The sequence below is a fragment of the Calidris pugnax genome, unplaced genomic scaffold, assembly GCF_001431845.1.
Source record: "Calidris pugnax isolate Ruff unplaced genomic scaffold, ASM143184v1 scaffold52, whole genome shotgun sequence".
NCBI lineage: Eukaryota > Metazoa > Chordata > Aves > Charadriiformes > Scolopacidae > Calidris > Calidris pugnax.
Genome location: NW_015090811.1, coordinates 3,200,925 through 3,228,408, shown reverse-complemented (window position 1 = coordinate 3,228,408; position 27,484 = coordinate 3,200,925). Strand labels below are relative to the sequence as shown.

Below are 27,484 nucleotides of genomic sequence, written 5' to 3'. Positions count from 1 at the left end.
AAAAAAAAAAAAAAAAAAAAAAGTTATAGTGGCAAATGAACAGCTTATGATTTTTAGTAAATGTTTCTAAAATGAAAAAAAAAAGGAGACAGGCAGAATAACAATTATGAGATCAGGAAACAGAAAAAAACGCAGAATAAGGTGAAAGAGATTTGTTATTATAGGAGAGGCTGTGATACAAGAGAGGTACGAAATTATTTTGAGAAAATAAGAATAGAAGAAAAAAAAAGACAAAACAGGGATAATATATTTATGTGCCTTAGGCACAACTTAAAAAATCAACCAAACATTCGAATCCCCTATATTGACCTCTAAGTTTATCTTTGTTCATCTTTTAGATATGGAAATTTGGGCCTGATCTTGAAAAACTCCATTTGAATTTCACGATTGACTTTTACAGGGCCACGAATTTACCCACTGAGCGCAAATGGGTACAGGTGCTTTCCACTGGAGCACAAAAGAAAGGACTTTATGGATTTTTGTGCTTTCAAAATAATCAATAATGTAATCCTGACGCTTATGTCAGTTTTGTCGCTAAATATCCTAGTTTATGAAGGCAATCAAGTACTTTGGCACCAAAGAATATTAACTGCACTCAAAGAAATTTGAACCTGAAAAGTGCAGGGACAAAACCAGAAGCCACTATGTCTAGCACTGAATGTTTAATCAGGCAAAACATCATAAAAACACAGCAAAAAAGGGCAGTAAATTACTTGATTTTAGTGCAGTGAAGTCTTCAAAATTAGTTCTTTTTTAGACCGGCGACATAATGACTAGCTTCTGAATAGATATTGGCACAGCAGGGTACACAAAAGCCCTGATTAGCTGCTGTATGATGGAATCTTTAGTTAATATTTGTTCTATTTTGGTGTTGATTTCTGACCTTTCCTCTTTGACTTTAATTGGTCAAAATCCAAACCTTTTTGAATTTATTTAATACCGAGTAACTGTTTCTAAATCGCCAGAATGTCAGGTCACCTGCTCCCAATAAAGATGGAGGAAAAAAGGCTCGTTGCAGTTTTATCTGTCACTTTTGCAATTTCAGCTAATTCTGAAGTAGCAAGCACCGTGCATAAGGCTTGCACCACCACTTGCGATGCAGCAGTTCTTGACTTAGTTTGAGGAAAGAAAAAATAAAAGAAGACATGAACTATGTTACATCAAGCCTGATTGACATGTCCTTCACCTTCATTTAAAAAAGAGCGGTGATGCTACGACTGCAAACCTGAACATCTGTGCCAGCATTCAGTAAGGAAAGAATATGATACAATCTTGCTCTAGATTTTAATATTAGACAAAGCCATCAGAAGCTTCTTTGTTAACTCCTAAAGCAGTGATAATCTGCAGTTTTTCCACCTCTTTGCATTTACGGTTAATAACATGGGAAACTATTTCACGATATCTGAGAGCTGTAGCTGCTGTTCTAATACTGTATGAGAGCCTCCTCACTGATTGATTTACGTCCACAACTCCTCTTCCAAGAGCTTCCTTCCCAAATTAAACATGCTAATGATTTTCTATGCAAAATTTAACAACCTAATAGGCTGAACAAGTCAAATGAAAATACGCTAATTGTTGCCTTTGATGTATACTATTCTGCCAATTCTCTCATGAAAACACTATATTAGCATTAGCTGGAGTACTTACTAAAATATATATTAATAAAAAAAAGCTGATATATATCTATATAGGCGTTAAGAAGACAACACTGCAGGCTGTAACAAACAACTTCAAGGCTTAGGACTCACACGAATGGCTATTATACACTGGAAAACCATTTTCACAGGAACCCTGAAAACAAACAGCTAAAGAATAAATCACAAACCTTCATCTGAATTAGCTAGTGTTGGTTCGTAACACTGGGTTTATGCAATAAAAGTAGTCAAAATAAGATTACACAGTCAAAATCATAAATACAGAACGAGATAAGAGAGATAATAAAAGGCTGGTGAGAGAACAGAAGGCTTCCAGCCTAACCCTGGAGATCTGAAACGAGCTCCCCCAAGAAACAGCCCAATCGCTTTATAAAAAGTAAGATTTCCACAGGCGTGTATTTTTTCACCTGGAGTACAAGCAATAATGTGTTTTAGCCTACGACCAGCATCACAGAGAGAGTTTTACTGTAGAAAATGGTTTATTCCGTCCTTCAGCCCAGTTCTGAGCACGAGGCTCAGGGCCGCTGTGGTCTTAACACGTGTAAATAAACCAGAGGCAAACAAACAATAAGAGGGTATGAATATTCTCTAAAGAAATACAGTGACACAAGATTACTTTCTATTGCTTTGTCTTTAAGAGTTTGCTTATAATGATTTGATAATCTAATCTAATTGATCTCTCCAAGTACTTCTATGGCTCTAATCACTGTAGTATCTGATTAGTGGAACAGATCCATACTTTATCTCCAGATTTAATAACTAAATCTATACTTGAAATAGAGTCACACAAGTTCACCGGAGGGAGAGGGCCAGATGCTGCTTAGCCAGGGGAGGAAGGAGGGAATGGGAAAAGGCAAGCGAGGTCCAGAATGACTGGAAAGGGATATTTGGCTTTCTGTCAAATCATCCCTCTGCAACCAAGCTCCGTTTAAACAGCACATTTCTGGGGTGACAGAAGTAAAGCAGGAATGTGACACAGCTGATGGAGGCAGAACCAGAAATGAGCAACTTGTCTGTGGCCTGCTCTCCTTCAAACTGTCTTTTTCACAAGCATAAAGTAAATGTAATTGTTATTATCGGGTTTTTGTTCTCTTCCAGGCTAGCACTTCATCAGCCTGAAAATTATGACATTTCCTGAATGTGTTTCAATGGCTTCTTAACCTTTCTGGTTCCTGAGTGCCAGCACAATGGCACGTAGCACATCGAGATTTCAGCAGTGAAGAGGTTAACGCCCAAAATTGCTAATAATAACAACAGTATTCACTCAGCCAGATAATCACTCACACAGAATTTCAATCCAAAGTCACTTAAAATTCAAAAGAAGCCACGGTATTTCTTTAAGGAAGTGACAGCATTTAGAAGAATATCCGTAATTCAAACAACAGGCCAAAAGCCGACTCACTGCTGAGCTTATCTGTTTTTAATGGAGCAATATCAAGGCCTAACTTCTGCTCTACCTCAGGTCAAACCTCCTTGTTGACACGTCCCCTAACAGATGCCCAAGTCCTGGCCAAGGGGTGACAGCCAGACCCCTCGTGCAGTGCCAACGCCACGCGTGGAAGGGGATAAGGAGCATTCCTGGAAAATCTTTTGTTTCTTCCTCTCTCGTTGGACGGCTGCTTGTTTGCTGTGCCTGATCCTCAGCCAAACGAGCTTGTAGTTGAGCGTGTCAAAGCTCTGGGCAGGAAAACAGCAACTAATATATGTTAGCAAACTCCGGAGAGAAAAATAGTTTCTGCCACTGAAAACTGCAGGGTGGAATTGTGCGCTGCCTTCTTCTGGGTCTTACTTTGCCTCGAGGGAAAGAGCCTTTTAATCCTATTTCTATGCTTGGTTTGCACATCGCCTGGCGGCCTACACCTGCTCCGACGTGTGTGTCAGGAGCCACCCTTTGCTGTCAAATCCCCTTCCTGCCGCTTTCAGCTCTTCTCCCGTCTCCGGGCCCACCTCAGCGAGCCAACCTCCCTCTCCTGCCCGGCCGCATCTCGGCAGCCATCTTTCAAAGACGTCAGGCGCAGAAACAAAATCAGCCTGTCAAAAACACATGAGCGTTTCACAGTTCAAGGGGCAATGTTCTCTTTCACGTGTGAACGACACGGAACACAACGCGGGCAGAAGGGGAGGCGAGGGATTTCTGCTGACGGGCCCAGACTCAGGATGGGGGGGAAGCAGGGGAGGATGTTCTCTTTCACGTGTGAACGACACGGAATACAACGCGGGCAGAAGGGGAGGTGAGGGATTTCTGTTGACGGGCCCAGACTCAGGATGGGGTAGAAACAGGGGGGTAGGGAAGCACTTTTGCTGTGACCTCTTCAGCAATCACCCACATCTCTATAAAACTCAAGCACCCATCTCCCATGGTCTGGCACCATAGAATCATAGGATGGTTTGGATTGGAAGGCACCTTAAAGACCATCCAGTTCCCATCCCCCTGCCCTGGGCAGGGACACCTCCCACCAGACCAGATTGCTCAAAGCCCCATCCAACCTGGTCTTGAACCCCTCCAGGGATGGGACAGCCCCAATTTCTCTGGGCAACCTGTTCCAGTGCCTCACCACCCTCACAGTAAAATTATAATACGCTGTTGGGCACATAATACCTTCGATACTTAAAGAACTCCAAGTGCAGCACTGCAAGAATTGCCAGTGAATCAAGGGTTTCATGGCACTTTAAAGCAAAGACAATCAATGCATCTTTTGTTTCTTCCTTTATGTGCGACTTCATCTATGGATACTTCATATAAAAAAAAGATGGCAGGTGCTTCGGCACTTAAGTATAGCAATTAGTTTTCGTTTAAAAAGTTATTGTTTCCAGCAAAAGTAATCCATTCGTCATTAAAGAACATCTCAGTTAATGACTGAAAAGTGTAGAAAACAAACTTAATTCTCTTTCCCGTTCCACATAGCACAGCAGTGAATTGATTCAAACGGGGGGTACTTTGTCAGAGTTCAGCATCGTAGAGAAACAAGGAAAGGCCTAAGATTTTAAAATCTAGGTTTACAGCCTGATGATTTCTTGTGAAATTTCCCAGAGTAAACCTGTCTCTACAACAGCCATCCACAGCAATATTTCATGGGTCCAAAGTGCTATTTAGATCATAGGGCACTATCATTATCAAAAGCAGTCTTGGAGCAGGTAAATGTGCAAAATCTTCTGTAATATCCATTTGATTCAAGTATGTATCTTAGATCTGGCCTTCAGCAAGTAAGTTCAGATTTAAAATAAAACCTCCACGTTCTTTTTGTCACTTTAAAATAAATATGAAAACATACGAATCAATATCAATTTTGCAATCAAATAAGACAAATTGTACTAGCTTTCCTTTGAGCTTTCAAATCTGTTTATGAGTGCATATGTATACACAGATAAATGCATGTTTCATACTCCCTTACCACTGGGTCCATCTCGTTAAAATTATTGCTTTGGGAATGAGGATTCTCAGAGACTAAATTCTCATTGGTTCAGCTAAATCCAGCTGGTGGGGGGTATGTTCTTTTTGTCTGTTCGCTACACAAATACTTAGGTATTAAAGACTGAAAAGCAAAGAGCAGTGTTGGCAGAAACTGAAAAAATCCCTGCCAGGGCACTGGAAGGGAGGTTGACACCAATGGTGGAGCTCAACTTATGGCTAAAGGGCAGCAAGTCCTTAGAAAACCACCCCAAACATGCAAGTAGATCAGTTCTTGTGTTGGCTCCTCACAAGGAACCTTGATACGAGATGGTAGAACCAAGGAGTTCTTCTCCAGGCTGTGGATGGATGGTCTTTCTTCAGCTTGGGGCACAGTAAGACATTATTGCTACCTCCAGGCTCTCCTGCCTCTTGGAGCTTTGTTCTTATCCTTTTGTGGGACATTAAAATTCTGCATTAGAGTAGAACCTGCGAACCCCCCTTTAATCAGGCTTGAGCAAAAATGAGCTGACGTGAATTAAATTAATTAAACAGGTGGTTTGTCTAACCTGCCTGAATGCATCCCAAGTATCTGGGAAGAACGTGTGTGAGTCATTCCCCTAACAAAACCGGGAGCAAAGACCGGAGGAGGAGCCCCAGCTGGTAGGTGGGAGGCAGGGAACTGGGTGCAAGAGAGATGGGAGGCCCCTCCAGCTGGTCCATACCAAGCTCCAGCCTGCCCAGAGCCTCTGCCTGACAGTGGGGTGCTGCCTTTAGAAGCAAAACCGAGGTGGATGTCACGGCAAGGGTGGCCGCATGGTTGCCAGTCACCAGTACACCGTTACACAGCCATCACTTAAGAACACACTATATCAGATTTAAGGAAAAAAAACAGAATGATCAAATAAGTGTAAAAATTATATGCCTTACTGCCATTTTCAATGACTTTTAAAATCAACTGAAAGGAAAGAAGAGAGATCATCTGTACGCTACAGAAAGTTGACATGAAAGAGGATGAGAAATCTGTGATCCTGAGGTTTTGGTAGATTCTGGCATATGTTATCCTTGCCCGTCATTCCCCACCCACTCCGGAGGAGAGAAAGTGAGATGCTCCACAGGGTTTCTCTGTATCCACGCTGCTCTGTCCACCTCCTGTGCTTGGAGCATCACACAGACCAGTGCTACAGGAGGCATTTTGTCTCTCTGTCCCCAACACCCGAAGCTGCACTATTTGGACATTCCAATATATAAGCAGATGATGGAAACTCAGCACATAATGAAAACCAAACTCAGCACATAGCAAAAACCTCCTTATATTTAGCGGAGCTTTTTCATCATCTTGAACCAACTGTTGGATAAGTTTTTCCCCCCAGTATAGAAGAAGGGTGCCTAAGTACAGACTGTGCCTGCATGTAGATCCTATTTGCTCTGGGCTGAGCCTTCCAGAAGGATTCAGCAAGCTGTGCAATCTTCTCCTTCCACAATACACATTTCCATTAAAAATCTGCAAGCAGTTTTTAGGTGTAGGAATATAGAGAACAGAAAGTAAAGACAGAAAGGCAACAGAGACAAACCCCTTTCCATGAGCTCTGTGAAATCTTTTCTCAAAATAACTTCGGAGGGGTTTTACTGCCAGTTCAAAATGGGGATGAATCACTTCTGATATTTCTGATAAAACAATATTCAAAACTTCAAAATCACTTCCAATTCATTTATGCCACCATTTAATTAGGGCTTCTGCAACATGTTACAAGGACGTCATTATCCCCTATAATTGTATAATAATTACAATTTTTAATGAAATAATTGCAAGTACACTAGATGTGTAGATATAATTATGGTAATTACATAAATACCTGATTTTCAGCTAATAATTAAAGAAGGCCTTTACAAAAAGGGTGAAATTTAACAAATGGAAGCTTGCCAGAAAACAAATACAAATAATAAGGGACTGTCTCTCTCCTATAGATTTTGCCTTACTAGATTATCTCTCTATATATAACGTATAGATGATTTTTGACACATTGTAACATAATATAAAAATAAAAATTATTTAAATAACTATTAAATCATACTGAGAGACCTCAACACTTTGCCCCTGCAGGGCCTGATCCTAACCCACTGAGATTAATATAGCCCAAAGCTAATAATCCTATGTGATAAGTCAGCATCTCACAAGGTGTCGAATCGTAAATGACCATTGAAAGAAAGAAGATGCGAATAGCGCCCACAACAGCACACAAAGTGTGTTCCAATTCCTCTGCAGCATAAAGGGGCAGATCCTGGACCACCAGAAAATACCTGGGGAAAGGCCCATGTGCAGAAGAGACCCTGAAAGCTCCTGGTGGACTGTGAGCCTTCCTTCAGGGCACAGCGCCCCAGCACAACTGCTGCTAAAGCTTCCCAGCAATGCTGCCTCTGATCTTCACCCAAAATGTGTCTTTTTGGTCAAATCTGCTGGCTATACCCCTGCTAACACAGAAACACTGCAGATTTACTCTCTCTCCATCCCCCTTGGCGGACAGACCTTTATGAGGCAACGGTGTTTCAATAAAGGAACTCCTTCCAGAGCTTTATCAGCTGAAGAACCAGAAAATCTTCAGCCAGGTAATCTTCCTTCTGCTCAAACACATTCCTAAGACTAAACTTACTATGCATTTACTGGAATATTAGTATGAATAGGAAAGGCAAAAGCCACCCTCAGTAAAAAGCATATAGCAGGGCAGATTCTGGTTACTGCTCTGATAGCATAAAGGGATATGAAACAACTCCCACAGCAGAGGAATTAGCAACATGATTTACAGTGCCTGCTGCAATGTTTCAAAACATTCAAAACATTTAATGGCAAAACTCTGGGAAGGAAAATCAGCTGCAGCACCTGCACTGTGCCATTTCCATGGGTCTTGGAATTTCTGCATCCACTCGGAGCAGCTCTGATTTCAGGGACCACTCTGGTCCCAGAAAAGTCTTAGACTGTAAGTGCAAACATGGCTTAAAGTCAGCTTTGCCCAACCTCACTTGGCCTTGTTCAGTGCTGCTTCTTTTTAGGATAAATCTTCATTATTGCAAGCATGAGAAAGTAAAATAAGATATATTAATATTAAAATAGAAGGAAATGGTTTGATACCCCAAAAACAAATCTCATTTATGTTAAGCTTATTAAAGCAGCTGAGTTCTGAATGCAGAGTATCATTAATAATACTATACATATCAAAGTAGAGAAGAAATGTAAATTTGACAACATAAAGTAAGTACAAATGAAGAGGGCTAAAGAATTAAAGTGAAAAGAATTTTTTTAAAAAAAAGAATTTATACTGGAGCAATATTCAAGTTATAAGCAGATTATTAACATTATAGTTGAGATGATCCTTAAGAACGGTTTGACACACGTAAGCATCATATTTCAAGCTTCAAAAATTATGCAAAGAATACTAAAAAATATTTGTATCCATGTGTATTATAAGGAAACAAAGAAATGAAGAGCATGAACACCAAGAGAAGCAAAGGAATAATAATACAACACATGGAAAAAAATGTCAAAAAAGGGCAAGCAGAATATAAGGGTTACCCAAAAGTCATATTAGCTACTCAAATATTCCTCCTGAAAAATGTACAAATATACTTATGTAGCTATTTTTTATAATATTTTTCCATTCTGGCTTTAAATGGTAAACGAGAAAGTAGCAGATTGAAAGGAAAACCATCTCACAGTTCTTTACTGAGTACAACTGGTCCAATCCGAGAAAGGCCAAGGGAAGAAGCACAAACCAGTTTTATCCGACTTAGTATTATCAGGGTATCGGTACTATTTTAAAGCCTTTGTGTGGGAGGATGTAGAAAATGAAAAGCAAGCAGTAAAATAACGGACAAGGAATGGAATTAGATCAGAATTTAAGACCTGCAGGAGCTACAAGCACTGTCAAGGTATATGAACAAAGCAATGACAGCACGGCGTGGTCAGCAAGAGCTCAGAGCCTGAAGAACCAGACATTTAGAGAGGACTTTGACCAGTGCTGATGGCATTTAAGATGACTAGAGTCTTAAAATGCAGTCTGCAAAGTCTTCTATTGTCAAGCAGTGGCTCACCCAGAAAGAGGACGGGAGAAAGTACATCAGAGTTTAAGCATTTTATTTCAAATATGACATAAACCTACTGCACATCTTTGAAAAACGCTGCTAACTGACACTAACAGCTTTAGATTGTGAAAGGATGAAAAGGTCTGTACAAGACAATGTTTGCTTCATTATCTTCTTCCATGTATTACCAGTATAATAGGAAACGCTGCAGTGGTATCTGAGGATGGAAAAACAGGAATACAGCGCTTCAAAAAGGAACAGAAAAATAGAACAGGCTTGGTGTCTTAGTGTGCAGCACTGGAGTTCAGGATTAAGGGCTACACTTGAGCCTGCTGATACCACAGGGATGAATTTTGGCCTCACGAGGCCAGAATGAAGATGAGGGCTCCTCAGCCAGGAGCCAGCAAGGGAGAATGGGGACAGAACTTCAAATGTGTGCAGGCAACTACTGACACAGACATACCACAGGCAAATAATTCATTATAAGCTTTCAAAGTGGCCTAATGAAGATATACACCCTTAGTAGCGGTTGATAAACATCAAAATATGCACTAAGGTAACACTGAGGGCTTTGATGCTCACTCTCAAGTCACCACGAGCCCTGGTAATGGTCTAAAAAGTGTGTTCTTGGCCTCCTGGCAAAGCAACGTATTTTGATGTAGCTCAGTCTGCAGTGATGGAGGCTCACACCTTAGATTCCATACTTCTCATTTATACAGTCACAGAGAAAGAATACTTCTAAATTTTTTTTGACACTATACCATCTACAAGTCCATTACTTTGATATCGTTTTCTACATTACATATGTAGAAAAAAATAATCTGATAATTGAAATTGAAATTTTGCCAGTGGAAATAAATATTTTAACAGGTCTCAGCTTATCCTTTTTAGGTCAATTCCAGACCTGAAACAGGTATAAGAAACTCCATTTAATGAAATCCCTAGGAACTGCACATGTTGCATTAATTCCTCTTTTCCAACATTTGATGGGAAGCAAACAGTTCTAGGATAGTTAAACGGAGTGTTGGAACAAACACCCAACAGAAACACGGGGTAACAGGCTAAATGGGGCTTTTTTACATTTCTGCTTAGATTTCTAAAAAATATTTCATACTGCTAAACTTAAAGCCTTAAAGTTATCAGTGCCATTTACGACTCACAACTGATGTAACATATTCTCTATTGAAAACAATTGAAAACAGCAGGATGAGATTATAGCACTGTGATTTGTGTTTCTTTTCCAAAAATGTATCTGTATGTAGGTATATATGTTCCTACAGGTCCATAGTAACCACAGCCATAACCCAGAAAGTGCGGTGTTGGGAGCTTTGCTCTGAAAATCAAGTAGCCCATTAGGAGGCATAAATATTAATAGAGCTGTCTAATCCTACACTCTCAAATGAGGTAGTTCAGATCATGATTCTTTGCATTTAAAATTTATTCACTGCACCGACTAGAATAAGAAACAGAATCCGCACGTGAAGAAATCACTGATCTTGGGCGGTCCCTCAGCCGCCGATAATTCCTAAACATAAAAGTAAGGATCAAGTGATTTCCTTCCTTATTCTGCTCCCAATTCTCCCCCAAATGCTAATGTATCCCAAACTGCACGGGCCTACATCCATGACATTGAATATGTATCATATTCTCTACAAAAGCTACACCTCCACCTTTTCACATCCCGATACCTTCAGGCAGTATGAAGGCTTCAGTACAGATTCGTAAGAAAGAGCACAGCATCATCCCAAGTGCCCAACATGCAATCCTGGCGCTTCTTTTAGCAGTCATATTAGTGATAATTCTCACATTTTCTTTATGTTGTTATTAAAGTAGGTGCAAACTGTTGGAACGCAAAAAAATTAATAGAGAGTATCAAAAACCCCACAAGCATGCAGCTAAAGCAGGATGTACAGTCCTCCTGATATTAATAAGTTCCCCTGTCATTCTGGATCACAAGTGAAATATTTGTGTTTTGACACAAGAGAGACCTGAAATACCAAAGAAAGTGCAAAACTATTCACGTATTCCCTAGAAACGATGCACAAGTTTGTCAGGAAATTCAGGAAATACCACATAATCAACAATATAATTAATATCAGTCAGTAAAAGGCTGTTACCTACAATATTACCTAGGTTCTGTTAAAATTTAGAATGATGGAGTCTAGCCTCTAAAAGAACAACGCAAAATTGACGAGATGGTTTTGCACAGATTTTCTCAAACCAGCCTCAGCAAATAGAGAGGTTTCTGCTTGTCCGCGTACCCATAACAGAGTTAGTCACCTCTGACCTTCATGTGCCTGAAGCAAAAGACACGAAAACAGATGATCTTTCTTTATCTAATGAATCAGTAAAACTGAAGATGAAACACACCGAAATATAGGCATCCATATTTAGCAAAAAGCATGCGATACTGTCTCGTTCCTCTTCACCCAGCTCCAGCCTATCCTTTGGCAGTCTCTGCAGCGTGCAGGTCCCACCAACCCAGTGGGAATGGTTATAATGCCCATTACGATCTCCAGCATGACTCGTGGATACAATTCCTTTCATTTCTGCATCTGTCTTCATCAGATTACTCCCTGTTCTTCAAAATTTTGAATTTTTTCATGTTGCTTATTAACTAACTTATTTACCTAATTCAGTCTATTTCATGTAATAAGAAAAAATCAAACCATATATACTATAGCATATGGTTGTTGGTTCATTCACTTTGAATTGATATATCCTTTATTAATAAAACAATGATGTAAAAGTCTGCCACTTATTTTTGTCTTTTCTCTTTCCAGTAATTTTCATCACTAAATGTAATGAAATGACAGCAACCTAAAAATCCATCAAAAGAGAGAATATTGAGCCTTTCTTCTTTCTCAGACAAAACCAATGCTACTTCCAAACTGCTGTGGCCGTGACCCTACTGCAACTTTGTTCTCCAACAAGATTCCTGTTACTACCAGGGATGGGGACAATCCAAGTATAACCTCAGGTGATATCCAGGTGAGTAGAGCATGAGTTACTCAGAGAAAAGAGATCACTCCAGCTGTGCCAGCTGCCCAGGCTGAAGGTATTTGGGAGTTCTCTGCACTTGTCAACAGGAAAAGGTGGGTTTCTGCTGTTTTTTATTGTGCTGTGTGTGCAAAGAATTTAACTGGAAAGGTACCTACTGAATTTCAAGTAACTCTATTCTCCTTCAGGCTCACAGGACAATAAACATGAATTTCTCATCTATTGGGCTCTCCCTTCCTTTATATTTGCTATTTTTCTGATATTTTTTTTTTTTTAAATATTCTCTCATAGGAAAAGATGCTTTCCGAGAACAATGATGGAGATCTGCATCTTTATTTATGACTTTGTGAATCAGCGTCTGGGTGATAGGAAGTGAAAGTTGCTCAGCTAATTACACACGCTTGATGAACTGCGTAATAACTGCTGCAGCACTGCACATTAATTGAATGCATATAAATGACAGCAGTTATTCTAACTTGAATGATGTGTGAAGAAGTGACGTTGCTCACAGTACCCTGATTACCCTTGTTTCCAACTTTGTGAATCCAGCTTAAATATATGTATTTTTACAGCACTGAGCAAAAATTCCCTAATAGAAAACGTTAGAAGTGCCTGAAAGCCCGAAACTTTAAAAACAAATTGCCTTAAGTCACTGAAAGTGGATTTAGACATCTAAAGAAGCATCCATTGAGCAACTACAATTACCAATTAATAATTAACAGCTAGCTACAACTCACAGTCAGTAGGACCTGCAAGAGCAAAAACCTTGGAAAATAAGGCCACCTTCATTTAGATGCCTATATATCACCTTAAAAACCTAACACAGAGAGAGTTTATAGAGTTGAACTTTGCCCAACTCTGAATAATCTCCTGCTCTGATGCTTCCCCTAAAATGTATTAGTTTGGGAATAACAGGGACATACAGCAACTGATACAAAAAGTATGGATTTCAGCTAATAGGCAACCATGTATGTCCACGCTACTCTTTGCTTATCCTAAAAAGCAGTATAGATTGAAACATAGTCCAGCTATCAAATAACACATTACTTTAAAGAAAACAGTAAAGAAAAATAATTTGATGTAAACCAAAATTTATACGAAATTTGTACTTCAAACTAGTATCAAATACCTACTTTAAATCAGAACCAAAACAGACCTTCTGTATCGCATATCAAAAACAGTAAAGAAAAATAATTTGATGTAAAACAAAATTTAGACGAAATTTGACTTCAAACTAGTACCAAATACCGACTTTAAATCAGAACCAAAATAGACCTTCTATATCACATATCGATTGCTTTGGGAATCTGCAAATGTTCACAAAGAAATCTGCAAATTCTCCCATCCATTCTAACACGAGAAGGGGAGAAGTTTCCAAAGCTTCCAAAAGCAGCCTACTTTCTCCCAAGTACCATGTCACAATATTTTAACGTTTTCCTACACCCCTATTAAGAGCCTTTCGGCTTTATGTAATCGCATAACAAAGGAAACCAACGTTCACTTCGAGAAGCATGTAAACGAGAAGAAGTGTTTCGTATCTATATTTCAAGGAAATATATATATTCCAAGGAAACAGGGTGCATCATGTAGAAAGTCAAGGCAGATTTTTAGCCCCGCTTTTGCTACCGTACATCGTAACTATTATGCTGTACCACTGCAATATGGAGCTGTGGAGCCAGAGCCAGCAACTTCAACGGCAAAAGCTACCTCCTGGGCAGGTATAGACAACATACTGTACCTACGTACGAGCGACCACCACCCCTCTGAACCACGAGGCCAAGACAGAGACGCTGCCAACAAGGTCACAGCACGAGACAGCGCAAGAGAGACGATCACTGCAGCTGAGTTCAGGCTCTACAAACGTTATCTTCTCATCTGCTTTACACGGTCCTCTCTTTAAACACCTTTCTGGCTTCATCAGGACAAGCTAGTCCCTACCAGTTCACTTCACAGCATCAGCAAACCAGCCTCTTTCAGCTGTATTACTCCTTCTTCCTTTGCAAGGTTTCGATCTTTCCCCCATTTTTTTTAATTTTTTTTTGTCCACTTTATACATACCTCCTTTTCTACAAATTTTCTTGCCGGGTTTTCTGGCACATTCCTTGGATATTCTTTTGACTGAAAAATGAATAGAAGACTAGAAAATAACATGGAGCTCCATCACAGACAGTAGGAGCATGCAACACCACTATCTAACTTAAGTATGACCTGCTTTATTAGGTGCGGAAGATTCTCAACTTGTTGTGCCTGCACATGCAATGGATAGATAAGATGTTGATGCATCTTCCCAGAAGTCAGTTGGGTGGCAATGAAAATTAGGTACTGACTTTGACCTAAAAAAAAATACACGTGCTGTGGGAGAAAGAAAAAAATGAGCGTAGACAGAAAGAAAGAAAAAAAAACAAAAAAATAAAGCAAAAAACTCAAGGACAAAACGCGTAACACAGAAAAGCAGCATGCGTACATGTAATATGGCAGCATGCAAACAGAGAAAGCCATGCATGCTACCAGTACACGTGAATTAATATTGTTAGAACGTAGAACAGGAAAATAAAGAGATCTCCCTGTTTCGCCTGCTATTGACTCACCATCCTCGGTTGGGACATAGATATTTAAATAGAGGCAGTCTTCATTCTGATCTTGTACATAGGTGGAAACTACATCCAAGTTATTAGTAAACCACACGGGAAGCATGACTTCAGGCAACCTGCCTTCTATAATGTTCTGGGGGCACACTGGAGCAAACTGAGTGGTATTTTTGATATCTGCCCAGGGAGACGGAGGCTCAGGAGGTTGGAAGCGGCGCTCCCCTGTTGGAGGGGCAGCATACGGAACCCCAAGAAACTGAATAACGGGCCCCAAAATTTCATTATTAAGTTCCTTCTTAATCCCTCTTATCTTGCCAAAGTTGGTGGTCACCACTGGGTTGGTATCATCCAATTTTTGGGAGGACACAGCTGCAGCGTGAAGCAAAAATCCAAGTATACCAAACGCAAAAGTGGCATTCAATCCCATGTGTAACAGGCGGACCATCATCGCTCTCCATACACAGTTCAGCCACATGGATCTTGGAAAGGCCATGGTCCCACATTAGGTGTGTGACTAGAGTGAAGCGATCTGATTTGTATCCACTGGTGTAAAAACAGGGCGACCGAAGGAAACAGATCAAGTTTCCTTAAATAGGCGCCTGTCAGAAAAATCTCAAAAGGCTTTTCATGCGGTAAGTATCTTCCATTGATTTCACACTTATTGAAGCTGCATCTTCACTCAGCACTATTTATCAGACTACATCCTATCGACAATTCTGTTTTCCATAGCAGCAATATGAAGAGAGCAGCCATTTACTGCAGAATCCCCTCTTATAAATCAAATCCAGTTAGCCGCAGGTCTATATCCTGGAGAAAATGAAAATAAATCATTAGTATGAAAGAGCTAATATGAGCAGAGTGATAACTAGATGTTTCACAAGTTATTTACATACATTAATAGTTGCTAGAGTCATGTAAGTAAAATTGCAGTAGTTTATGGGTCCATGAAATGGCGGGTGAAACACTGATTACTGGATTATCTATAATGTCACCTGTTGAATTTAAAGATATTTTTCAGAAGAAACAGGACTCACAGAAAACACTTTTTTAAAATTCACCTTTTTAAGAATAAGCAATTTGCTCCCAGGCTACATTACATGTGTTTATGTTAATATTTTATTTAACTTAATCAGCTCACAATCAATTTTCACCTTGTTTGCGCAAGTTGATTTATCAAAACGAAATTAATTATTTCTCAAAGCAGAAGATAGTGAAATTAAGATAGACAGGCACACTGAAAAGTCAAATGCATTTTATTTCATTAAAAGCAGATTATACTACATACAAACATTTTTTTGTTCATTTTAAAATACAAATTCCGATTAAAACATCAAGGCAACTGGAATATATTTCTAAGGACAAAATGAATTACTCTGCTTTTAAGATAGACAGGCATACTGAAAAGTCAAATGCATTTTATTTCATTAAAAGCAGATTATACTACATACAAACATTTTTTGTTCATTTTAAAATACAAATTCCGATTAAAACATCGAGGCAACTGGAATATATTTGTAAGGACAAAATGAATTACTGTGCTGATTCATGATAACCTGAATTACCAGACTTTATATGGTTTTCTTATTCCACAACTTTCTGATAGCTGATGAAAAACACCTGCAGAATGAAATGTTCACATCAACATGGAAGGACCAAAGCCTGCTCCTACTGAACTGAATGGCAAACTCTGCGGAGAAGTATAACTGGACCTCAGTGGGGGTTTTTTTCCAAACTGATTTGGAAATGGATATGAACAGACAGTTGCCAGTTTAGGGATGGAGCTGTATATCACAATTTTTACTTTTAGGGATGGAGCTGTATATCACAATTTTTACTTCAGATCAATCCTGCTTTCCTTATGAACTACTTACTTCAGTGAAAAAATGAAATTGCATGATGAATGCGCTCAATCCCTACCGTCCTTAATTTATAACATAAACAATAAATGTTCCCACAGGACAGTAGAAATCTTATCTTTCATATACCCACATGCTGACTGCACAGTATCCCAGAAAAATAATCAGTTAGGATCAGAGACTGTATAATCTCAAATTCCAGATTCTATTTTCAACTACTTTAGCTCAGAGGTTGTCACACAAGGCTGTGTTCCAGCACTTCGGAAAATTGCTCGGTGCATATCATTATGTCTTCCATATTCATGTTAAACATATTTCCAACACGACTTACAATATCCTATTATTTAAGATGCAGTGTTATACACAACATAGCAGTGTAATCTTACACTCCCTATTAAGCAGTGTGTGTAGTGCACAAGAAATGGGTTTCACTTTGTATGGGAAACATTTTAAACCACCTGCTTTTGAAACAGCATTGGCAGCTTTAATGAGAATTGTTTTTTTTATCACGTCTATACACATTGTAGAGAGAATTCAAAAGAACGGCTTGTCTAATAGTCAGACTACCCTGCAGTTTGGGTTATTAAAAAGGAGATTGTAAAAGCTATATAGGACAGCAGGAGATTTGGTTCATGTCTAGTGTTCCTTTAGCTCTGAACAATCTATCTCAGGAGGCAATAAGGAGATAGATGAAGCTTTTCCACAATTTTCTCTCTCCCTTTTCTTTCTCTGCTAATTCTAACACCTTCACTGTGAAACTGAATTAACAAACAGGCTTATACCCTTCGTTCTCCAGCTTCAAATTCTCAGCATTTGCTGGAAACACACCAATTTAGCTGGAGAAAATAATTCCCCAAACTTGATCTACGCGTTTGCATTTAGTTTAATAAACTTACACAGAAAGGCGTGCAGACAAATGCCTCTTGGAAGGCTGTTGCTGTGTTGCATTTCAAACTTTGAAGGTAGCAGGTTATTACTTGACAAACAGTAAAGAACAGACAGAGCACATAAAGAAGTGCCAGAGCAGAAGACACCTGGTATAACTTGACTCTTCTGAGTTGATGGACAGTAGGTCATGAGAAGACGGAACTTTAAGCTCTTCTGAGTTGATGGACAGTAGGTCATGGGAAGACGGAAGTTTATTCCTTAGTGGTATTCAAAAACCTCCACAAATTTAAACCTGTTCCACCAGGTATTAAAATCCACATTTTTTTAAATTTGTCAGGAAAAATATACTCTCTGTTCTTTCTCAAACTTGCAGACAGCAGGAAGTCAATCTCAGTAGCTCTTCTGCTAATTTACATGGTCTGGGGATGTCTGAGGACAAACCAAATTCAATATAGCTGCGCCAAACAACAGCATCCTTCTTCATTTCAAACCGCTGAGTTGGTTCAATGTGGAAAATTACCAAGTATTATGCTACGAATAACTCATTTAGCATTTTCACTCTAAAAGCCTTAGACCTGTTTTTAGATCTAAGACAAGTTTTTAATATGCTTTTGATACCTAAAATGGGAAGCTTTAACTACGATAGGAATTCCATGTGTTAATCAGAACAGAGATACATTTCAGGTTGCAAGACTGGGGCTTCACTTTTTTCTTTAACTTCTCCTGAACTAAATTTGTTACTTATCTAAATTCAAAGCAAATCCTAGAGCTGGGCCACAGTTTTAAGCTTGTCCATCAGCTGTTCTGTCATGGCAGCTGAACAGCTCTGCTGTGATTGAAAGTTCTGTTCTCCCTCCCATGGACAGCTTTTTACTGTAAGACAGAGACAGGAGGCTAAAATGGTAAGAATATAACTCAATGCTGGTTTGGCTATTAGTTAATTACCTATTGGGTGGTAGCTAGCTTCAGTGAATAGATTTATAGGCTAATACAGGGCAGTATGTTATAAAGAAATTTATATTTGTAAAAATTTGCAGAACTGGAATCAACAGATTTTCACTCTATTTGTAACTTCAATTTTGGGTTTGCTCTTTTTTTTTTTCCACAAGCCTTTCTTTTTAAATGGCTAAGTAACAGTTTATTTTTGAGATTCAGGGAGGTCAAACATTCAAGCCTGTCACTGGCTGCCCTGAAGCTATACCATTAGAAACACAAACTCATGCAAATAAAGAGACTGAGATTACTCAAATCTTTTGAGACTTTTATGCCGAAACTTTTTTTCCAGCACTAGGTGGAAAGGCAGGGAAGCCAGCCTGGATTTTGTCTCACTTGGTCAGAGTCAATGTTGGACAAAATTTTCCTTAGTCCTCCAGCAGTTGATCTCAACAGAACCTTCTCTTGGTATCTGGACTTGACTGAAGAGGAATCAGTGGGAAGAGAGAGGGATAAATAAACAATAGGGATGATAAGGGAGATGGGCAGAAGAATAAACTAAAGGGTAGCGATGATCAATTTGGGGCAAGATAGAAAGCTTTGGCATCAGAATATTGTGGATCTGAGGAGGTGGAGAAGCATTTTCAGATTTATTATTGTCTAGATGTGAGGATCACAATTGTTCCCTGTGGTAACGCAAATAAATTCTACCGTAAAAGGTATTTGATAAAGTCTTTCATGGTCTTTAGAACAGTCTATGCTACATAGAGGGGTTTTTTCTATCATCCATTATTTTATTATCTTCCTTTCTGAATTTAAATTACTTTATAGCTCAGATTCTGAAATACGTTAGAGAGGCATTTAGTATGCCGAGGAGCGAACAGTCCAAGATAACTTCAGTGCATCTTTGCATTTCCAATGACACAGGGCATCCCACAGCAGGTCACATCTGCTGCAAACTGCAGCAGCTCAACTCCTCTCACAGAGCTTCGGATCTTAAGGGATGTCTCGAGCAGCACCACCTGACAATAGCTCCAATGGATTAATAAAACCTTTGGTGGCACCCAAGCCTCCTGGCACACGTAAAGGCACACCTGACAATAGCTCCAATGGATTAATAAAACCTTTGGTGGCACCCAAGCCTCCTGGCCACACTCCAGCTCCAGCACACGTAAAGGCGTTGTTATGGTATCTTTACACCACCAGCTATTTTCTTTTTAGCTGAAGATATACTCCATGATTTGATGTTCATGCTTAAAAATTCCTTTCCACCTCAATTTTGCCAGTAAATCCCAATTGCACAAATATTCATAGAAAGTGACTGTAAGAGTTTTGAACACCACACGACGCTGCTTCATTTCAAAACACAAATGCTATTTTGCAGAACCAACTACATTTGCATCCATTTTTACTTACAACAGTCTCCACTTAGAGCTAAGAACCCAAGGATGCTTCATGTCTCTAAAAAGAAATCCGTGTTCTAAGATAGGCTGTGATGCCAAACAGGAGCGTGGCCAGTGGAACAGAAGCCATTAAAGGAAAGGCTCTGACCCAGGGTGAACACCAGGTCGCTGTGACACACCAAATGTAAACACGATCAGACAAATCCTCAAGAGATGCATCACAGAATTCCCCATCTCTTCTCTCACATTTCAAGTTAGCAAAGGGAAGCGTTGTATCAAATACAGCCTATTTTTTTTCTCTCTGTGGTAGTAAAGATTTTGAAACAGACCCTGCTCTTGGGTATTTCCATAAACACTTGGTGAAGGGATTTACATGTATTTAGTTCAAGAAATGAACTATAAGCATTTTAAAAAAATGGGTGTATGAAATGATAATGGGGGAGACTGCAATCCTGAGTACAAGTAAGAAGGGTATCATAGAATCATAGAACCACAGAATGGTTCAGGTTGGAAGGGACCTTAAAGACCATCCAGTTCCAACCCCCTGCCCTGGGCAGGGACACCTCCCACCAGACCAGGTTGCTCAAAGCCCCATCCAGCCTGACCCTGAACACCTCCCGGAAGCCACATCCAGCCTGACCTTGAACACCTCTAGAGACAAAGCATCCACAACTTCTCTGGGCAACCTGGGTCAGTGTCTCACCACCCTCACAAGAAAGAATTTCTTCCTAATATCTTATCTAAATCTTCCCTCTTTCAGTTTAAAACTGTTACTCCTCACCCTATCACTACACTCCCTGATCAAGAGTCCCTCCCCATCTCTCCTGGGGAGCCCTAGGTACAGCTCCAGTAGGGTTTGGTTCGCTCCCACGTGCCACCACCTCCTCTTCCTGAGAGCAGCTTCAGGTCTGGAGGCTTCAAAAAGTAGCTACAAATCCAGCTCTACTGAGATGCACAACCTTTGCTGAGATGGCCAATAAAGGTACGAGTAAGATGTTATTCTGATGGGGTCACATCCCAGCCCACATCAGTATGAGATTACAGGCGTGACGCTACATGGGTCTGCAACCAGCCCAGGGGGAAGGATTTCCAGATGCTACAAGCTGTGTAAATATATCGCCCTCAGCTCAGAGAGATTGATTCCTCGGTGCCATCCTCACATTTACCTCCATTTAATATAATGCTCTGTACACAAAGCCTTACAACCAAATTAGTAAAAATCACCACATTTAAATACAGTATTCAAATGCAGTGTAGCACAAATTAGCGAAAAGTTGAATTAAACTGAGTAGATGTTCCAAGACTCACTTAAATCGCCATGCATTTTTCAGCTTCGCTGTATTTTTGTTCTTCCTTATTAGCAGGAAGATTCACTAATGCTAACTCATTATTAATTAGTATTTTCAGGATCAAAAGATACCTTTAAATAATTTCTGCAACTTAGTTTGCCAAAATAGGAAGACTTCTGATCATAATTTTCTATTAAGCTGTTTTTGAGTTAGACAAATTAAACCTATGAGAAGAAAAGGGTCACTTAAGTCTTATTATCTTCCATTTACTCATATCAATAAATCATTTTCTTAAAATAGTTCTACTACTTAGCTGAAGTAATTGTTTATATTACCAGAAGTTGACTACAATTTTTTAATGTGGACTATAGCTGTCTGACATTTTGCACAGTAAGTAGGTAACGAAATGGTGATTTTTACCCATAACAGAAAGAATGGGTAACTCTGTCACTTATGTGTAAAGTTTTAGACAGCTAAGTAATACAGATTTAAATTAAAAATGACAGATGCACTGGCTTGGAATATAATGGGCACTGAAGTGAACCTTTATTCCTTTTAGCAGCTTACGGTTAACTCTTCAATGGACCACACATTATACTCACTTTTGAGGACTGTAACTATTCAGCTAAATGATCAAATGGCCATTCCGTTGATGGCAGTACGGCGCTTCGGGACAAGGTTTTCTGACCTACTCTAGAAACTCAGCTGAACTCACGTTAATCAGAGGTCATACCAGGGAGGAAAAATATCCCAGATGTTTCTCACTTGAGATCTTCAGTATTGAAATCTGCATACTAGACATCGTAAAGTGCATTTAACTTTCTTTGATTAATACTTTATACAACATTCACGTGCTTCCCACCTGATCATTCTAAGAGAGGACGCTAGAACCCACCCAGAGGCCCCTGAAACTAAGTGTTCTTCTATTGTCTCTTGCAGGTGAATAATTAATCTATAGAATCGGTATCAAAGTTTGTTACCTGATCCGTATTTGTGCCCAACGCTTGGTTCATTGTGGTTAATCACACGAGAAAAGTAAATTGAATTTTGTACGCTACCTTTAATACAATTATAATATCCACAGTAATACTATCTTTAATGCTAGTTCATCACCTAAGGCAAGCTTTCATATCAGATTCATAAGCTACTGCTTCTTTATTTTCCTATTTTTGGGGCATCAGGAATTCAAGACAAGGCTCAAATACAGTTATTACCATTTCTTGAGAGAGAACTCTGGAAACAAAGATGCTTGAATGAACTCAGATTTGTGTATGGATTGTTTTTCTACCTGGATACCATGCAATAACTGTTCCAAAGCGTACAAAACCCTTGTTGTAGAGTTAGATCAATAACTAGGCTCTTCAATAAGATGATTTTTTAAAAAAATAATAATAAAAAAACTCAACAAAAAACTTCCTTGTGGCACAAAAAAGAGCAAACGCTTTTCTTACTTGATCGAATTCTGGTCTCAATTCCATCAGGGTAATTGAGATCAAATTCCAACTCATCATAAAATCCACAGAGGGATAAATATAATTTGTTAATCACAAACCCGATATCTCTAACTGAACTTCAAAAGTGCTCTCGAATGGCGTTACTGTGCTTTCCACAACTGTAGAGTGCACACTACATTTCGAGTGCAATATTGGCATTACAGGGATCTATCAGCTTGAGAGTCCATTTCCTGTGATGTAGTATTCCGTACATCTGTGACTTTACTTGTATTTGTTCCAAAATGAATTTCATGCTTAACTTGTTTTTCTTAATTAAACTTCCTTTAGCAGTTTCTAATACGTGCATTATTAAAACTCATTAGTCCCATTCAAGCCTGCCTGTCATTTTTGGCTTCGCATTCATGTATCGAGGAGCTCTGTTACTTTATATAGGAAGCAAATTAAATAATAAATATGAGAACTTGAACGTTTTATGAGTGTCACTATGAGAAAGTGGCTGCAAGGCCCATAAGGTTTCACACAAAAAAAGCATTACAGCTAAAGCTAACATGCTGACACATCTCTGATCTATAAAGTCTGCAGTAATGGTAGCAGTAAAGTGTTGTGCCACAGACGGGGAATTTTTCTCTCACATGAAATAGAAATAGGATGTAGCACAGACTATATTTACTGTTGTAAAAAAATTTCAGATAAAATTTCCCAAAAGCTTAGAATATAACACCATTAAATGTCTACAAAGATTTACTCTTTCCATCTGACTTCATGGGTAGCTCCTATTATTCAAGCTCCTTGTCCTGTTTTCATTTTCTACCACTATCTGTGAGAAACATCCTTATTTAAGTTATAGCAGCTGGTCTGGACGTCCCTGCGGTCATGTCCTGGTCACACTGGCCAGAGACAGAAGCATTTCCCAACCCAGCAGCAGAGTCTCATGGCAACTATTTCAGGGCCCAAGCCTCCACAGAAGCAACCCATCTTTGTGAAACCACTTAAAGAAACAAAAGCTCCATCCCAACAATGACTATATTACACAAGTTTGAGGACGTCAAAATACTCAGTATATCTGTGTCATAAGGTTTTTCCTCAATAAGTTGTTTTCTCCTCATGAATGTTTCTAATGCTATGTCCCTCCATAACACTTCACTGCTTTCAAGTATTTTTTCTTTTTAAACTGAGGGTCTGGGTTGGGAAAGCAGAAGTTGAAGAATTATTTTAAGTTCAGATATTGAAGTTAAAAGCTTCAGACAAGATGGAATTTAATACAAGTATAAAATACAACATAAATGTATTCCCCTCATTAAATTCCCAGAACAAGTTCAACAAGTGGGCTAATGGCATCTCTAGGCAGGATGTGATGGAGGAGATTTAGAAAATATATTTTTAAATTGCCATTTAAGTTTTCTGCTTGGTTAAAAGAATATGAGTCACTTGAAATAGAATATTTGTAGTGTCCTTGATCATTTTTATGATTTTACCGTCACATGTTGCTAATTTTCAAGCATTACATTCTCCCTTAATATGGTGCAAAAGACCTAACCAAGCATCAATGGGAAGTAACAGACTACCCAAAGGCAGCACTAAAACTGATTATGCAGAAAGTATTATGAGGACAAACCAGAAGAATTCAACCAATGAGGAACTCCAATTGCTTTTCTTTAAATGGCCTCATCTTTTAGTTGCCCACAGCAATGGAAAAAAACATTTTACTCTGACATATGCAGCCCAGACCTTTACACGGCTTGATTGCCATAAGGATATTTCCAGTAGACACTGTGCCCCATGGTTTCACGTGGTGTCCCTTTACTTCACCTTTTGGTTTTTTAGTGAAAAGTGGCATGGTAGAGTGGGTGCACAGAAAAACTCGAACATGGTACTAAGTAGCCAACTAATCACTTTTTATCCCTAGATAATACCACAGCACATCATTAACTAGCAATTCATAATTATGAAAACAAAGTCTGTTGGAAAACATGTGGGGCCTTCAGAGGCGGGTGGAAACGTGGAGCTGAGTCACCGAGAAGTCAACACGATTTCCCCTTGTAATTTTGATAATTCAATAGTCATTCCGGGGAGTGTAATGTCATCATTTGTCATTAAAACTACAGGATGTGCTTTCAACATGCAATACGTGATGAAGTTTCCCCATCGGTTTCTTCTTCTGCATCTCCTAACTCCCTCCCTCCCTCCCATCCACGTGATGAAGTTTCCCCATCGGTTTCTTCTTCTTCTTCTGCATCTCCTAACTCACTCCCTCCCTCCCATCCCAACTCTTCTGCTCCAACCTCTCTGAATCCATACATTCCTTCCTAACCCAGAACTCAGGAACAGGGCTACAGTAATGGAAATAGGCTTTTATAACAGCCTTTATCCATCAGTCAGGACCTATTTTTTTTATCATCACCTGTTATACTTACCATGGATGCATATCTGGGACTAATCGGAAATTATATTGTTTACCAGATCAGATTGATTACTGTCCATCCTTTATTAAAAGAAATCCACAAATACTTCTACTGAATCTCTGGCAAAATGTTGCCCTTTCATTATTTGCTTTCAAAGAATGTCTGTCTCTTTTTGCCCTTCTTTTTCACTATTTAATTTTTAAATAGTTTCTTTTTCATGTGATTAAAAAAACATAATAAATATGACATCAAACAAATAATTCAAAGCTAGCCAAGAAACTGTAATACAGCTCCACGTCTCTATTAGAAAGGAATGTATATTTGCTTTTAATAAAGAGAGGCAAGCCAATTCATTACGAACTGAGACCATATCTAAGCCTCTGCTTTCTTCTCTTTTCCCCAGACTCCATTTGAACAATTAGAGTGGTTTATGCTTGTGTGTATGCCAGTGGATATTAAATATGCAAACTGATAAAAAAATAAAACTACCACCATTACCACGTTCAAATCCTCCATTCATTTGCAAATCAATTTCTCTGGCTACAGCTTCTGTCCCAGTCTTTAAATAACCCTCCTCAGCAGACTGCTCCACCTCCAGCCAAATAATCCAGGGCAAACCCACTTTGTGGAGGATGCTGAAGTACCAACAGCCAGGATATCACCTTCTTACCCTCCCGTAGAGAAAAGGGGTAAGATAATCAAAGCAGTATCAGGAAGACAGCTCTTCTCCTCGCTTCTACACAACTTAGTGCCTTAAAGAGCCTGAACACTCTCTGGTGGCTTTCGGTGCTACTTCAGTTAATCACAAACCAGAGGCGTTCCGCCAAATCCCGCTCCCCAGCACACTTAGCATCATTATCCTCAGCCTCATTTTTCTTCCCACAGTCTGCATATGATTGACATGAAATACACAGAATCAATGGCATCTCTTTGTATGTATGGAAGGGCCCCCTCATCATTTTCTGCAAAACTGCCTTTGCAATGTTGCTGCAGTCTGTAGCTCTAGTCTGAGAAAACCCCTGTCGTTTATCAAAAGTAACTAAGAAGTAGTCGTCTTTAACCCTGCATTATGCACCAGAAAAAGGGGGAAAAAAAAAAAAAGAAAAAAGAAAAAAAACCCACCCAACCAGTATTTCCAAACATGGCTACTTAGCTTTTGGCTCCCAATCTGCAAATCTAATTTCCAAGATGCAGAAGTGGGCTGCGTGTTCCAGCTGTTGAGCCCACACAAGTCTCAGTGCAGTCAATGGGAATCAGTATCTTTGAAAATCAGGGCCCTGAATAATGGGCTCTATTTTTAAATGTTCGTTTGTATCATACATGGGTTTTTTTCATTTGTCAGGTGCCTGTAATAAAGTACGTGCAATTCCGTAAGTATCCTTCGCCTCAATTTAGACAGGCCAAAAAAAAAAAAAAGTAGGATAAAAGGTCCCAAAGCTCACAGTGTTGCTCTTTCATCAATAACAATAGTCTGTAAATACATCAAAAATGTTGCTACAGTAAAAAACAAACAAACCAAAAAACAACCTAGGTCTTAAGGGAGCAGGAAAAAGTTATTTTGAGCATTGCCACAAATGCATGGTTTCAGATATGAATTGTCTCTGTGAATTTACCAATACAGCCTGGTCCCACTAAGGCTCTGGATAAATGCAAATATTACCACAGTGGAAGGCACCACTGGAAAAAATATTTCCTAAAACAATTTCTTACACTTATGTTGACGGGGGGGAAAAAAAGCCCAAACCTGCTTCATTTGAAATTCACAGAACATCTAAAGGTGCTAAAAACATTCACTTTGATATTTATAGCTTCTATAAGATACATTTCCATTTTATACTAAGGGATTTTTTTTAATGCCATAGTTGTTAGAGCTAAAAGAAACTGGCCTTCCAGAAAGCAAACCCGGTGTCAAACTAAAATGCTATTCCTTAAAAAGGTCAGCAAATCTACAGAAGAAAACAGCTTGTCCAGATTGTGTCACCTGCAGCACCAGGAACGCAACACTTTAATCAAGCTCTGTTTTGTTTTATTTAAACAATTATTTTAATGTAATTGCTGTAGAGCCATATGCATCCTTAAACTGATCCGCGATAATATCCTTCCTCCTGATTCCAAGGTAACTTTCTGGCTGTAATTATAAGTCAATTAATATTAAGTAATTTGACTGATTAATTTTAATTAAACCTGCTGAAAATTGATTTTCCTTCGGCGAGTAAAAGACGAGGCTCTAGTGCGATGGTCGGGAAAAGAGGAACGGGAGGGAAACGGGGAGGGGGGGGAGAGGAAAAACCAGTACTTAACACCCAAGCGAGAAGATGTCTGAAGAAGGGGGAGAAAATAAATAAATAAAAGAAAGAAGCGAAAAGCCCTCCATCAGGCATGGCAGCCTGGAAGAGCCACGGGGCCGTGGGGCCGCGGGGGCGAGCACGGCAGGTCCCTGCCTGGTCCAAGGGCGAGCAGTAGCCCCGGCCCAACCGGGGGGAGCCGAGATTTGGGGGGAGCCGAGATTTGGGGGGGGTGATGGAGATGATGGGGGGGGGTGGGTAGGAAA

General features: G+C 39.4%; 1 protein-coding gene across 6 annotated transcripts in view; it reads right to left on the bottom strand.

Annotated features, from left to right (window-relative positions):
* Positions 1-27,484, bottom strand: part of NLGN1 (neuroligin 1) — a 436,439-nt gene that overhangs the window by 334,115 nt on the left and 74,840 nt on the right. For 4 of the 6 annotated variants that reach the window (XM_014938851.1, XM_014938852.1, XM_014938853.1 and 1 more), the window contains exon 2: positions 14,709-15,515. In XM_014938851.1, the coding sequence (XP_014794337.1) occupies positions 14,709-15,201 (493 nt within the window). In that variant the 5' untranslated portion in view covers positions 15,202-15,515. Of the gene's footprint in view, positions 1-14,178; positions 14,239-14,708; positions 15,516-27,484 lie in introns of all 6 variants that reach the window. The other 2 variants (XM_014938849.1, XM_014938850.1) reach the window with 1 other exon arrangement.